This window comes from Solea solea, chromosome 12 (assembly GCF_958295425.1).
Source record: "Solea solea chromosome 12, fSolSol10.1, whole genome shotgun sequence".
Lineage (NCBI taxonomy): Eukaryota > Metazoa > Chordata > Actinopteri > Pleuronectiformes > Soleidae > Solea > Solea solea.
In genome coordinates this window covers 10,467,333-10,482,151 of record NC_081145.1, presented here as the reverse complement: position 1 = coordinate 10,482,151, position 14,819 = coordinate 10,467,333, and the positions used below count along the sequence as shown (strand labels likewise).

Below are 14,819 nucleotides of genomic sequence, written 5' to 3'. Positions count from 1 at the left end.
CCCGACAGGTGACAAGGTCTGTGCTTCTAGCTGACTGGCTAATCGGAGGACTGTCATACCTGTCAATACTTTTCCACAGACATTCCAAGCCAGATCAGGCCAGGCCAGACCGTGCATCTTGTGAGTTGACCAAGGGCACAGAGGTTTTGAGGTGCTGGAGGAGGAACTAGAGAGAATCTGTAGAGATTCTGTCACTTGTGCCCTCTGGATACAGATCATCCCCAAGGCCTCATCCTGTCAAACCTCCTAATTAAGCACAGTTTTCCTTAAAGCGGGGCCCTTTTAATTAATGCTGGGGAAGTTTGTTAATTACTCCTAATGGTGATGAATGTTTTAGTTAATGTCTCGCACTGTTGTCAGTGTCATACAAGCACTTTTTGCTGCTTTTGTTAGCGCTCATCTTTCGAGCGAACGGGGCCCCGTTTTGTGGACTGGTATAATCGTAAAAGCGCAGCCCCTGTGTTAGTAAGTTCTGTCATGTCTCCGAGGCCTGATTGGCTTGACAGAGAAGTGAAATACAGAGGAGCCAATCTCCTGTATATTATCCACCTAAGCTGTGGCTCACCTTGACCTTTTTGCTGTGAATGACGTCCTGTTTACCTGCAGTAAATCAATCCTCATTTTCAGACACCTATAAATAACCCTTCTCTGGAGAAGCTTGCCGTTTATCCTACGACCTCAGATCGGAATGATGTTCTTTTTAATTAAGCATAAGTGAAATGATAATGGGCCACATGGCGGGGTAGTGGCTAGCACTGTCGCCTTACAGCAAAAAGACCCCGGTCCGAACAAGGGTCATAGGTGTGAATGTGAGAGTTAATGCTTGTTCGTCTCTGTGTGTTGTACCTCGCCTTTCAAGCTGTGTCAGCTGGGATTGACTCCAGCGACCTCCGACCCTCATGTGGAGGATGAAGCAGTAGACAATGAAAGAATATTAGTATGTAATTTATACACACTGACTTATTATTTATAGTTGAAGAGTCCACATTTTTGAAAACACCGCCTCTTAATCTTCTGTTTACGCCACACTTCCCCTTTTTGTGCCCGTCCTCTCATCGTTATCCGTCCCATCATCATTAGTATTTACAGTTCCTTATCTGCGGATCGCGTCTGAGGTCTCTTTCGCAGTCTCTCAGCGAGAGGCGGGCCATGTACAGCTAATCAGCCTGAATAAGTAAAGGAAACAGTTTGACAGGCCAGGTAATGAGAAGTAATGAATCACTAATCACAGTCTCTTACAACCCTCGGAGCACAGATGAAAAATTAAAGGTAATTAGCTTGCACAGTTGTGAAAACAATATTTAAGACTGTTGGCATCACATGGCACAGACTTAACAGATTTTCTCTGCCGACAACATACATCAACACTGTGCTGAAGTCCTAATATGAAGCTGTTTTTTGAAAAGCGTTCCCAATGTAATTTTAGTGACTGATCTGATCAGGGCATACAACTGCCCCCCCCCCCCATCCCTCCCTACTTCTTTTCTCCAAGGCAATCTTGCCAAAATGCAAGCATGAAAAATGTTTTCCCACTTTCCCCCCCCCTAAGATTTTCTCTATGGAGGATAAGAAGAGACATGCCAGGAACATGCTTCTGAGATTTCATTTTGTTGAAAGTAACATGGTGGAACAGCCGAGTGCGAGATAATATTCAGTCTCTACCACACGGACGCACACACTTGCAGAGTCTTAGGCGGCTGAGAGACGTGTGGTCAGCGCCGTGAACCCTCCCCAGCCTTCTCAGGCTCCTGTGCTTGACAGCAGAGTGAGGGATGCTTTGACAGAGTCTGTGTTTGACAAGTCGGCGTGAGACTCAAAGCACAGGATCCAGACATGGCCTGTCAGTCAAAGCCGACACATCTCTCCGCTGAGACGGGCCAGTTTAGTCACAGCTACAAAGGAGCTAATATGCATTAACTGGAGCAAGGCACACATATGGGCCGGGTAGAGCCTTGTGTCCCGAGGCTGGGATTGAGTGGATGCCAAAGAACATAAGCCCAAGATATAAAAAGAATTACAAGGGGACAAATAAAACATGGGGATTATGTCAGTGTGAGAAATGGAGGCGTTGTAATTCTGCATGTGCGCCGGCTTGCCTCTCCTGTTTCAGCATCCAGGGCCTGTGAGCTGTAGCCCTGCAGTCCTGCACCTGTGCTCCAACTATCCAGGAGCTTTAGAGATGGAATGGAGAGGAGGTTGTTACACGGTGTGCGTCAGGGACGGAGGAGAATCAAGAGGAAGGGAGGGAGAGTTGGAGGAGTAAAGTGGGACAGGACTGACCGACTTGGTGTATTGAGACAGCCGTCAGCCCCCAGAATGCTGTATCTGCCAAATCAGCACCCATGTTTTGAGTTTTACGCGAACATGTAGGAGAGTTACCCTCCCTCATATTGTACAATACACTTGTTCGCTTAAACAGGAGTGACAGGAAGTGACTAGTTTTAAGCCTACAGCTACTCCCCTGCTCATCCGCTCGTGTCGTGTTGTCACCCGAAGTTCATTTGTGTTTCTCTTTCTTCTCCCTCTGCCTCACCCCCCCCCCCCACACACTCCACGCTCTCTGCTGAAAAGACCTGTCTTGCATAACAAACAATTGCAGCAAACTCCATTAAAATCACTTCATGGGCATGTGATAGTGCCTCAAGTAAAAGGCTGTAATTGAAAAGCATTTGACAAACCACACACCGCAAAACGACAATAGACAAGCTGTGATTCTCACTTGAGGTATTCAGTGCAAATGATTATCATCATTTTATTCTGTGACCTACACAATTTGCTTTAATACTGCGCCTCCAGTGATTCTTGGATTTGTTCACGCTAACGATCGTCAGATGGATAGATGCCGCAGACACTGGGTTTCTTAAAACATGAGTCACTATGTAATGGCCACCGGAACCCTATATATATATATATATATATATATATATATATATATATATATATATATATATATATATATACACTCAAAAAAATAATTGAAGCAAAAACGTTGACTTTATGTATTTTAATTACATGAAGTTTTTCCATGTAATTTTATTAGGCAAGTTCAATGTGAGGGTCCTATTAAATTCAATGTGTTTCTACCATGCTGAATCAGTGTGAATACATTAACTAAAGTTAATGCAAAGGTAAATATAAACCTTATGTGTTCATTCACTTAAAGGTAATGTGAACTTTCACATAAACTGCGTGTGTTAATTCAGTTAAAGGTAAGGTGAACTTTTACATAAAGTTAATGTGATTATTCAGTTAAAGTTAAGGTGAACGTTCACATAAACCCTATGTATTAAAGTATACAATAGTAATGTTTTTCAGATATGTTATCCTACCTCCATAAAAAAAAATCACAAAGCAACACGCAGCATTTCTCCGACAACTTTATCGGCAATTTTCAAAATTACAGCAACTTTAAACATGTCTGCACCACATGGATTATGCAAATATGTTTTGCATCAACATGAAATGGACTGCATTAGAGTGTACACATGTACCTAATAAAATGGCCACATAGCATAATATTATACTGCATTACACCGCAGATTCAACCAAAAAAACTAAACAAATACATAAATGAAAATGAAGACTTAAGTCCTTATTCAAGGACACTCATTTTAGCCTCACCACATGAGGGCCAAGCAAGCTCAGCAAACTGGCACTTGTTTCACAAGAAAGGCAATCAAAAACTGTACACATCCACAGGTGACTGTCCACCTGACCCCCAGGGATGTTCAGAGGCAGAAACTAATAAGAGGATTAAAGGAGAAGAGAACTCCACATAAGAATCTACAAGGTCTGCACCTCACATCAATATTGGTAATTATTGAACACAATTTTCAGAAAAATGCAAGTTGTTTCCCTTACTAATGAACAAATAACATTTAGTCAGTTACAGTAATGAAAGCTGTGCATATGAATGCTGTATTCCTCTTCAACTGGAACAAAATAATAACTGAAACTAAGTAATATCAATGAAAAGTGTCCAGAAGCAGGTTCATCTAAACAAATGCCCCATCCCTTCAAACAGCACATTCAACACATTTCACAGCACAATCAACAATTTCAAACAAAGTGAAGAAGATCACAATGGCAACGTCCAACACACTAAATGTGGCTGGGCTCAATTGTCCAGCCCCTTAACTTCTGAGCTCACTGAAGCATCTTTATTTTAAGTGCTTGGACCTTTGGGGACAGTCTGTTACCATCCAAGTTCATCAACACTTTCTGAAAGAACTCAAATGTGAATTTGAGTTCCTGGGGATAGCTCAGGTTGAGTGTGTAGATAAGCCCAAAAAGCATGGCACACCCAAAGGAAACACTTCCCAGATTGCACAGAAGTTCCACGCCCTCAATCACTACTCCAACATCCTCTGGCTTTCCCTCCTCATCAGCACCCTCTTTTTGGATCACATACAGCCCCATGGTGGTCTGTGCGATTTCTCTCTCAGCTTCCGCAATGTTGACGTTCTAATGATGAGAAACAATTTGAGCATTTTGAAATAAACTGATAAAACATTGCAAGACTGAAAGATCACAATAAAATCAAATGCAATTACTGACCAAGTACTTCTTGATAAGAGTGTTGCTGTCCTCATTAAGATAAGCACAAAGACCTTGAAGTACACAGTCCCTCTTGACTTCGATATCCTCACTCTGCAAAAAAATGTATATGAAATATTAAAGCTATTCATTTTTCCAAGACATTTTCCAGCATTTATCAGATCTTTATCACAAATAACCCCCATGTGAAGTGGAGAGGAAGGTTGCAGAGGTAAACAAAGATGGACATTAAGTGGAAGTTAAAGGGGAGGAAGAGAAGATGAATGAAAGAGGGGTGATCATGTAAAGAGAAGAAATTGTAGGAGATGAGAGGAAGAGTGGAGAAGTAGGAAGATGAGGTATGGAAGATGAAAACACCAAAATATGAGGGGTCCAACATCTCATCCACAGAGGATATAAAGGATGGCAGCAAAGGAAAGAAAAATGAGAGAATAACAAAGCTCATTGAGGAGGAAGATTAAACAGATGAAGGTAGATAGGAAACAGAGATGTTATATAGGGAGAAAAACCTCTTCTGGCTAAATAATGTAACAGTTTACTGCACTTACCTTAGTTGTCGGAGCCATGAGAAGCCTGATCTTCTTTCCAGCAGCTCCTCCTCTACTGCTGAAGACCTTCATCAAGTTAGGTGTGTATTTGTCTACTTCTCCCAAAAACTTGGCTTGAAGTGGCAAAGTTGTTATACGCATGAATTCTGCATTTATCTGTAGGAGAGAGAGGAAACAATGTGTTAATGGGAAAAGAGAGAATAACTTTCTAGCTTATAGATAGTCTATAAGACAATAGATATTTTCTGTGCTGAAAAAGGACAAACACTTCGAGGACTTGGCACTTGGGCACTATCAGATGCAGATAAACCATCCAATCAGGGCTTTGTCAAACCGTTTACATTTAAAGTATGTTAAAGTCTTAAAAGCATCTGCTCCAGCTCATATCAGGCTAGAGAGCAGTTGCACAAGTCATCAATAAAAAAGTTGGGCAGCTACAAATAAAATAAAATCTTTAAAGCTGATGGCATGTCAATAGATTGATATCTTTGATGGAATGGAAAAAATTAGTGTCCAGTCTCCCTCTATAATCAATCTCTGAAAACAGTCTTAAGAAATTCTGTTGACATAAGAAAAAAACCTGCTTACCATTGTTTTTATTGTAGAAATAGATATGTTGATATAAAATAAAATAATATTTTCCCCGAGGTAATAATTACATAAAATCATTTTGGAAAGCAGTTACACATCAGCAGAGAAGTGTGCAAAATGTCATCAGTAATGCTTACCTCACTGACTGTGAACAAGCCAGGCCATCTGTTCACAAAGTCAGAGACTAAAGGCGAGTCCTGGACAACCTCTTGACGTCTGTAGGAGAAGGTCTTCTGCATTTTCTGCTTGACCACAGCTTCATTGTGTCTCTTTTTCACCTCTGTCAAGAGAGCTACTCTTTCATTTTCAAGACTCTCTCTCGTTTCACCGCAAGGGAGAGATGGGAGAAAGTTAACTTCAGCTTTTCTTGGTTTTTTGATGTTTGCAGCTGCTTTTTCTTGACCTTTGCGCTTGTTCTTAAGAGAGTTTACACTGACTTCTGGGTAACCAATCTTGCACAGTTTTGTGCGGAAATTGGCAACTTTTGTCTTTAGATACTGTTTCCATCCTTCATGGCCAGCTCGAGTTCCTCTTTCCCTCAAACATGGATGGACATGCACCAAGACCTCAGCAGCCTCTTCAAGTTGGGAGTCACTGGGGTATGCTGTGTATTTGAAGATCTGTTCAGCCATGCCTTCAAGAATATCCATTCTTAGCTTTGGGGGAGGGGTAAGAAGAGTGCCGTTTTCTCTGAATTCTGCATTTGCTCTCTGAAGTAGAATGTCAGCAAAATATGAAAAGTTGGGAACAATGAAGACTGGAGGCCATGAAGAGGTTCTTGACTCTGGAGATGGATCTAAAATGATGGTGTCTGCACTGCCAAATGAGTGATCAGAGGAAAATCCATCCTCGTCCAAGGATCGAGAGCTGAAGGAGTTCACAGAGCTTTGGGATATGTTGGGAGAAGTCAGTGGGGTGCTGGTGCTGCAAGGTGGTAGAGTACCTGGAATGCTGAAGATAGTTTCTTCACATGCAAAAAATACCACTTTCACAGTATCCCTGTCTCTTATTTCACTTGTTGAAATGAGATTAACATATTCATTTCCAAAATCTGCATCTTTATACTGCAGTCTGAACTGCTGCACAAGTCCGAAAGCAGTCTTTATCTCATGGACAAGTTGATCCACAGATGCTGGTATCCCTGACATCAGGCTAAGTTTTCTAGCGTCATCTCCGCCGAGGACGACTCTCAGGTGAACTGGATTTGACATCTTTCACTTTATGGATTCTAGGGAACAAATACAGGACACAGAAGGTTACGAAAAATTGAATTACTGCAACTTTATTTAAGAACTTCAACTACGATAAACCCACCTTAAACAATAATGTGCCTTTTCAAGGTAACCATTCGTTTCACACCCACAGTGTAGTCACAGAGTGGATAAGCATCGGCCAGGTTTTCAAGATGAACTAGGGCAACCTCTCTATTAGGAGATATCGTTAGTTCATAAGCTCTGAAATGCTCACGATACCATGCAAACAATACCCTTACAACAAAGCTCAAACTTCTTTCAACAATGCAGATTTGAAGGATCTCTGCAAAGCCAGGTAAGCCACCTGTGGAACCATATGGAATAAGCATACCAATTTTGTAGGAGATGCCTTTAATGGTTGCATTTTTGGCAAGATGTACATCATTGATCTCAGGGTTTTTCTGCCTAAGACTGCCCACTACTTCCTTGTTCATTACATCTACAGGAAGCACAGAAACATTTTCAACTTCCAAAGCAGGTTTAAGATGTAATGCACTGATATGATATGCAATCATTTGCTGATGTTTAGTTGCTAATGTCAGTGGAATATTCTTGAAACAATTTGTGTGACGAGCAACTTTCTTAAAGAAGCTATGCTTCGCCTCGAACCTCATAGTCCACTGCCCTACCAAAGGCCCAAAACATTCAATTAATTGAGGGTAATGTTCGAGGAAGTGATGTTTTGGTAAGAGTCGTGCAGGAAAAAGTTCCAAGAACCTGTCTCTGTGTTCTGTGATTTTGCAGTCCAAGTAGGCGATGGTTTCTTTATTATGAAGAGGGGCAACAGCAAGTTCAACTATTTCTTTTAAGTCAAGCAACACAAGCCAAGCAGGCTCTGCCTCTGGTATCAGGTCTCCTATTATAAACGGAAGCAACCTCAAAAGATTCCAATTTTCATGGGCGTTACCCCCAATGGTCCTTCTAGAGGCGTAAGTGCGTGGTATAATATGAGGTTTATTAGTTCTGTCTCCCCACTTATATGGAAAGTTCAGGATTAAGTTGTTTAGCGTGTCAAGAGACAAATATTTTTTGGAAATTATTTCACTGATGCAGAGGGCAATTTCAACAGGAACAACACCCTCAAATAAGTCATGGACTATATCAGGAGGGTAGCCTCGGGTAACATCAAAATGAGATAAATTCTTAGTAAAAACACACTCTCTTTTTACTCCACAATAGATTGTTGAGTTCTCCCTTGCAAACTTAATGTGTGTTTCGTGTACATCTTTTGTTCGTAAGTTAAAATGTCCTGACTGAACAGCCTTGTCCTGAATGTCTGTTTTCTCACCTGTACAAAACCTGCAGAAGTACACACCAGAGAAGCTTTCGATGAAGCCTGCAATCCCGTGGGCTCCTAAATTATCAGCAATGACTGTCTGGACTGTGCCTTTCACGAACTCTCCAAGACCTGTAATAAAAACACCATGTTTCTCTAAAATGATCAAATCCTGTAAAAGGGGCTCTAGAATTTTTTCATACCCATACACCTTAACATCAGTACTCTTGCATAAAACTGCTAGGTAGATGGAAGAAAGAGCTGAATGAGATCCAGGTGGTAAATTGTTCAAAATCCAATACACACCACAGAGTTTATGAGTTTTTCTGGATGTGCCTAAAGGATTGCACACCTCAAAGTCATCAACATATAGTGACACAGATAATTTCAAATCCTCCCCAGTGAAAAAAATGTTTTCTTTAAAGTAAATTCCATCCCTTATTGATTTATAATGTACTACATTCAAGGTACTTTCCTGTGTCTTCTGTGTATGGATTACACTTTCTAAAATGTCACGATTATTTAACAGATGCTGAAGAGAAGGCAAAATGGGAATATACTGATATGTCTTATTGGTCTTAGGGTCAAGGATGTACTCAACTGGGTTTACCACATTGAAATGTTTTTTATAATACTGTTTTCTTTTGTAGGCTGTAGCTAGGGGGCCATCTTTTGCAAAGGCTTTAGCTAAAGGACAGGTTTTGCACACTGTTTCAGCAAGCTCCTTGACAACTGACTCATTAACTGTAACAGAACATTTATTAAGGATGTTACACAGGCTATTAAATGTGACTGGAACAGATACAGAGCTTAACAGATAGTGTAATTCCTGAAGCAATTCATCAATAGCTGTAGCTGGTACAAAATGAACATGCTCTAACTTTAATAAAACTGAGGCTATATTCTGCTCAATAGCTTTGGGAAGATCTTCAATACTAGAAGCATGTGCATCTACGTCCGTTTCAGATTCTACATCTGTGCCTGCTGCACAAGAAACATCAATCACTGAAGTGTCTGATTCCTGTAACCTTGCAACAACACTAACAACCTCAGCTTTGAAATCATTTACATTATGGGGATTATGTTTCCTGTTTTTATGAGTATGAAATGTATTGTAAATGCTAGTTTTAAATGAACAATCTTTGAACATGCATGTTACAGTTTCATTCCTTCTTAAATGTTCATTTACATGACTGAAGTAATCTCGTTCATTTGCAAGTTGAGGACATGCACACAGCTGACATGAATATATAGATAACTCTGATGGTTCTGAAGATGTTTGAGCTTTGTGAGAACGGTATATATGACTCAAAAGACTGTTCCAAAGTCTAAATGTGCATGGACAATTGGAATATGGGCAGCAATGCCTGAACCTGCTTCCATGATGGCCATGTTTTAGCTTGCAATGTTTAAGCAATTCATACCTACTTGGGACTGATTTTCCACAGACCTTACATTCCCACACACCCATTCACATGTTCTACCTAGAAGAGAAGGAAAGACACATGAAAATAGAATAAAAGCTAACATTTTAGCAGAAATCCATGGCTTATTTAAACTTCAACAATTGACAATTCCATCAACATGTACTAAAACAACAGCAACAAAAAGTAACAGGAAAAATATTACATTTTTTGTCCCCAGTGTGGAGGAAAAAGCACATGCAGGAATATAATGTAATGTAAATGCAAGTAGTATTAAGTTAGATAAGTTTGAGCAGTTTAAATATAACTGTTTATTTTATCTTTTGCAAACAGCCTCCTGGAGATAAGTTAACTTCATCTGGTTGTGTTAGCTGGACAACACAATGGGGACACAGTATGTAGCCATATCCAGCCAAAATTCAACATTAATCGATAAAAATATATATTTTCACAGAAATAAATGTATATTATTTTTAGAGTATTAATAACACCCATTAGAATTTAAGTGGTTACGTTAATCACATCATTTACAGTGCTAAATCTCAAATTACATCAGCTCGTGGGACTTAACTAAAGTTACTTTTTTTAAATTTAGGAGAACATTCCCACATGAGCAGCATTTGCCTACAGTGAAGAAAAAAATCGGTTTGACATTAAATTAATGTAATTAATACGTTTCATAATATAATACGGCTTGCAAACTGCAGAGCATGTAAGCGAGTTAGTGCCCAACTGCAGCAGCAGGACAGGTCATGTCAGGTGCCATGTGCCAGCCAGCAGCTAAACATGTAAACATACGCTCTTAGTACGTTAGCCTAGCGCTAGCGCGTAGCTAATAGCTAAGCGCTAGCGCTTAGCTATTAGCTAACCCTTAGAAAGTCCGTCACGTCGGAACATAGGGATTTCGGAATATCGGGATGTCCCTTCACGGGCGCTAATCGAACTTCGCCAGACTTTCAACAGTATAAAGTCCTAAGTATTCACATTATCTTTGAGAAACTAGAAAAAAACAACAACAAAAAATAGCATATCGATATTATTTTAAAATATCATATCACTACATTAACACAATGCGTTACAAACAATTAAACTTACCTTATTAAGCACACTTGTCGCCGTTTGTCAGTCAAGCGGAATGCGTGTGACGTGTTGTCCGCATGGCAGTGCCAAGTGTGTGGGGGCAGTGTGGGCGAACCCGTAGACAATATGCTGGAAAACGCCCACTTTCCTCTTATGTGATCCAGTCAGATAAAGTTTACTCAGTTTGTTTACATTATTGTTGTAGAACACATATTTACACACTGTTTACTTATTCTTATTAAATAAACCTTTAGTTTTATACATTTCAGTTACAGTTTACTTGGAAATATTGCTTCATGTTTATTGGGGCCAAGAATCATTTTTTTGAGTGTATATATATATACACACATATATATAGATAGATATATAGATAGATATATACGGTTTTATTACGAAATAAAAGCTAAATATTAGTGTCTCTGGAATATTTATTTCCCTCTTGATCCAATGACATCCAAACAGGCCTCCCCTGAACGCCACTGTGACAACTTACTGTTCTCCAGCCTGCACTGAAGCGCAGTGTAACCAGTCAAATCCTCAGAAGTGGAAAGTCTCCCCGGGAAGATGCTCCCATCCATTGATTTGAAGTGACAGCCACATCCTTGACAAACACACCTGTCATTGTTCAAGTCACATCACATTTTCAGTTTCATAGATGGAAGACAGTAGAAGTGTGCAGGTGTGTGTGTGTGTGTGCGTGTGCGTGCTGGCTGGAGTTTTATGCACATGTGAGCACGAGTGCCCAGTATATTCCTCCTCCCCCCCACCCGTCCCCCCGCCTTATTTTTTTTTATATTGGTGGATAGATAAGTCGACTCTGCTCCAGCTGTTGTTTAGGAACATGGCCAGATTCTTTCATTGGCTTCTTCAGCCAATGTTTATGAAACAAGACATCTGGGGTATTTATTTTCAAACACATGTCAAAGATGGATTTAATGCGCCCCGAACCTGCTGACCATCACTTTTTGTGTGTATAAGTTAGTGACGGTCAGACCATATTCACTGTGTGTGACTCTGCAGTGGTGTTGAAGTTTTTTTTTTATTTTTGGTGGGGGTGGGGGGTGTGGTTGGTTACGGGGACTGAGGAAGGGGGAGGGTGATGAGCTGCTGCAATAATAAGCAGATTTTAATGATTTACTATAAATCAGCTGCAGAGGCCTCTGCTTGGGGAGACTGAGGGGGATGACAGCTCCTGACTCACACACCTCGCAAATGCCTTGCTGATGATGTGTGTGCACTTCAGCTCATCAATCACAGGGCACAAGCACACACACACACATACACACACACACACACAGGCGCTGCACTTTAACAAAAACATGCTTTCAACACACATAGGCAGGTGTACACACACACACATTCAAACATATGTGTGGCCACACACATGTTTCTTGTCTCCAGTGTCTCCTCTGCTGTGGCAGGGGACAAATCAATCACGGGTACAGAAGTTCAAGGGGGTAAGAGATTGTCTGGTCCGTTTTTCCCTATGCTATTGATCCCATTTTACTGGCATCATCGCCAAGCTGTCTCGCAAGCCGTAGGACGGCGATGGATTGAAAGTGGATGATTGAGAGAGGAGGTAGGGTGACATTCACTGTAATCTCAGTCCCCACCCATTCCCCGCCCCACTCCTAATGCACAGGCAAAGCCAGTGACATTGAAAAGGATTTTTTTCTCTTCGTCTGAGCAGGTAGATGCTCACAATAGCAACTTCTCACAGTGGTGGATATTAATAGTGTTTTGTTTTTTTCTTAACCCTGCTTATATTTACGTGTATGTTCCAACAATCATCATATGCCTTATTGTCTTAGGTGTTGTGTATCTCATGTTCCCTTCATTTGAAAACCCCACAGGAAAGAACACACGAGTGGACAAGACAACCCAAAATAGACCAACAAAAAAAGAGTGACACAGAGCATTTCCGTGAAACTTTGAAGTAATGCGGTAATGTGGAAAATACCCAATTTCCTTGTAAGGACACATGCTGTGTCATTACTTTCTTTTGTAAAGACAAATGAAGGGGAATTCTCTGATGGAGAGCTGTCCATGTGTAGTGAAACCACTGCTAAGAGATTTTCCAGAGGAGAGTCATATCCTGCTTGGGAAGGTTTTACGTCACTTTCTTCCCGTGAAGTGCCCATTGGTCTGCGTCAGTCACCTGGTATACTGTTAGCAGGCTAATTCATATCTACAGTTGAAAAGAACTCTCCCAGACACTGACAACATACGGCAGCGTTTCTAGTTTTATGTCCTGAAGAGTTACGGTGGTATTTCATATTCCCATTTTAACTGTCTGTCCTGTTCAGAAAAGATTCTTCTTCAGGCTTTATTGGAAAGTTAATTTGGTAATGACAAATAAAATAATTCACTCCCCCACACTGAATGATACAGTCTCTAAATGAAGATATACAGTAGTTTATATCTTTCAGCACCAGGTTTTACAATGTAAACCGATAATGACAATATAGTGCAAATCATTTCACTTCAGTATTACGATACAAACTTCAAGCTGTGATGACGCTCAAATCATTCACTGCAACGTAACAGCATATTACCGTCAGGCTGTTTATCATATTATTTCTACATTATGATGATGTACACGTTTAATTACAAATAGATGAATGCTTCATTCATCTTTCCTGTTGCTGACATCTTGATTAAAAATGTTTAAAGGATTATGCATGGGGCTCCTATTTGTGTCCTTGTGTTTGTCTTTTCAACTTTCATCCACTCACTTGATTTATTCCCCTTGTCTATAAATAAGTGGACAGGGTCCATGTGATGGATTAGTCTGTTGACATTGTACCAACTGCAGGTAAACAATTACTATTCATGCTTCATCGTCGCAGAATCTATACCAGGATGCTGCCACTTAGTAAAGGGACAAAAGGTTAGATTGCGAGCTATTGTTCTGCGTGTGGTCAGATGTCATTCATTTCATAAAAAAAAAAAAAAAAACTGCAATAGCAAGAGATTCAGAGGTTTGCAAAGGTGTAAAGAAATCAACAAGACTATCCTGAACTTCATGTGAAAAGCTTAACAATAGTGTGGAATTTCTTGAATCACATCCATCTTGTAATCAAAGGCAGGCTTGTTTTCAAATCAGTGCAGCCGTGGTGAGTGTCTGTCGACTATGAGTATCCCTTTACATTGGGTGGGTGTCTCTCCCTCACACACACACACACACACACACACACACACACACACGGATGTGACCACATTCAGGCCCTCTTCATATGTCATTCATTGTTTATTCAGAATTCAATGTTGCTCCAACTCTTAGCCCCTGTGGGCTGGATCAGTCTGCGGTCATTATGCTGATATAGGCAGTGAGTCAAAAGAAAGAAGGGGTTAAATGTGTGTGTGAGTATATAAAAGGCGTACATCTGTCATAGAGTGATTACAGCGTTAGGAGTTTATGAAACAGCCTCTGTATCAACATTTATTCATGTCCCTTAGGCCACAGAATGAAATGCCTTTTTTTTTTCTTTCCAGACTAGACTGTGGAAAAAAGGATTAGGCAGAATACTGTGATGATGGAAATGAAAGGAGAACACATTGTTACAATACAATCATTTCAATTCTATTCAACCATTCTTTTATCCTTTTAAAATGTGATTTGTTTGCTCAATCAGAGTCAAATATACTACATTAAAGAACAAAAAGTTAACGCCAGTGACAATTACAAACTGACGTGAGTCATGGATCAGGACCATATTTAGTCATGTTCTGACACAGGCTATGGCTGCGGTTTGAGTGCTCAAATAAACACATTAAATCAAGTTTATCATTTACAGAACCACCACCCATATATGACTATCCGGAGTGGAAACCCACCATGACATCAACCACTGGATTGTGACCTGCCATTTTGAAGGCTCAGGATTTGCAGTATATGTCCGATGCCATCTTGTTGTTTCTTTCTTTCTTTTTTATGTTTGTTTGTAAACCAGAAGAGAGTGGTTGAGTTGAGGAAGTAGGAATGGACAGTGACTGTGTATGACATCTCCTGTCAATCACAGTATAGCCATGCTCTAAATGTGATGTCAAACATATGGCCCGTCGGTCAGAACCAGCCCACCAAAGGGTC

At 40.4% G+C, this 14,819-nt stretch overlaps 1 protein-coding gene across 6 annotated transcripts; it reads right to left on the bottom strand.

Annotated features, from left to right (window-relative positions):
- Window positions 1–3,363: 3,363 nt before the first annotated feature.
- Window positions 3,364–11,001, bottom strand: LOC131469446 (uncharacterized). 6 transcript variants are annotated; one of them, XM_058644380.1, is made up of 8 exons: window positions 10,745–11,001; window positions 9,650–9,709; window positions 8,238–8,357; window positions 7,011–7,120; window positions 5,834–6,924; window positions 5,106–5,261; window positions 4,558–4,650; window positions 3,364–4,464 (listed from the first exon to the last, which is right to left on the bottom strand). In XM_058644380.1, exons 5-8 carry the CDS (start codon window positions 6,905–6,907, stop codon window positions 4,147–4,149), a joined length of 1,641 nt encoding a protein of 546 aa, XP_058500363.1. In that variant the 5' UTR covers window positions 6,908–6,924; window positions 7,011–7,120; window positions 8,238–8,357; window positions 9,650–9,709; window positions 10,745–11,001; the 3' UTR covers window positions 3,364–4,146. The 6 variants fall into 6 exon arrangements, with proteins under 6 accessions (XP_058500363.1, XP_058500367.1, XP_058500364.1 ...); XM_058644384.1 differs by having other exon boundaries at window positions 8,265–8,357; XM_058644381.1 differs by having other exon boundaries at window positions 9,654–9,709.
- Window positions 11,002–14,819: the final 3,818 nt, after the last annotated feature.

Coding starts and splice junctions, on each gene's coding strand:
- LOC131469446 (XM_058644382.1), bottom strand. CDS start 6,907: ATGTCAAATCCAGTTCACCTGAGAGTCGTCCTCGGCGGAGATGACGCT. Junction 5,262..5,833: donor GCTTGTTCACAGTCAGTGAG/GTAAGCATTACT, acceptor TCTCTCCTACAG/ATAAATGCAGAATTCATGCG. Junction 4,465..4,557: donor CTCTTATCAAGAAGTACTTG/GTCAGTAATTGC, acceptor TCTCATCATTAG/AACGTCAACATTGCGGAAGC.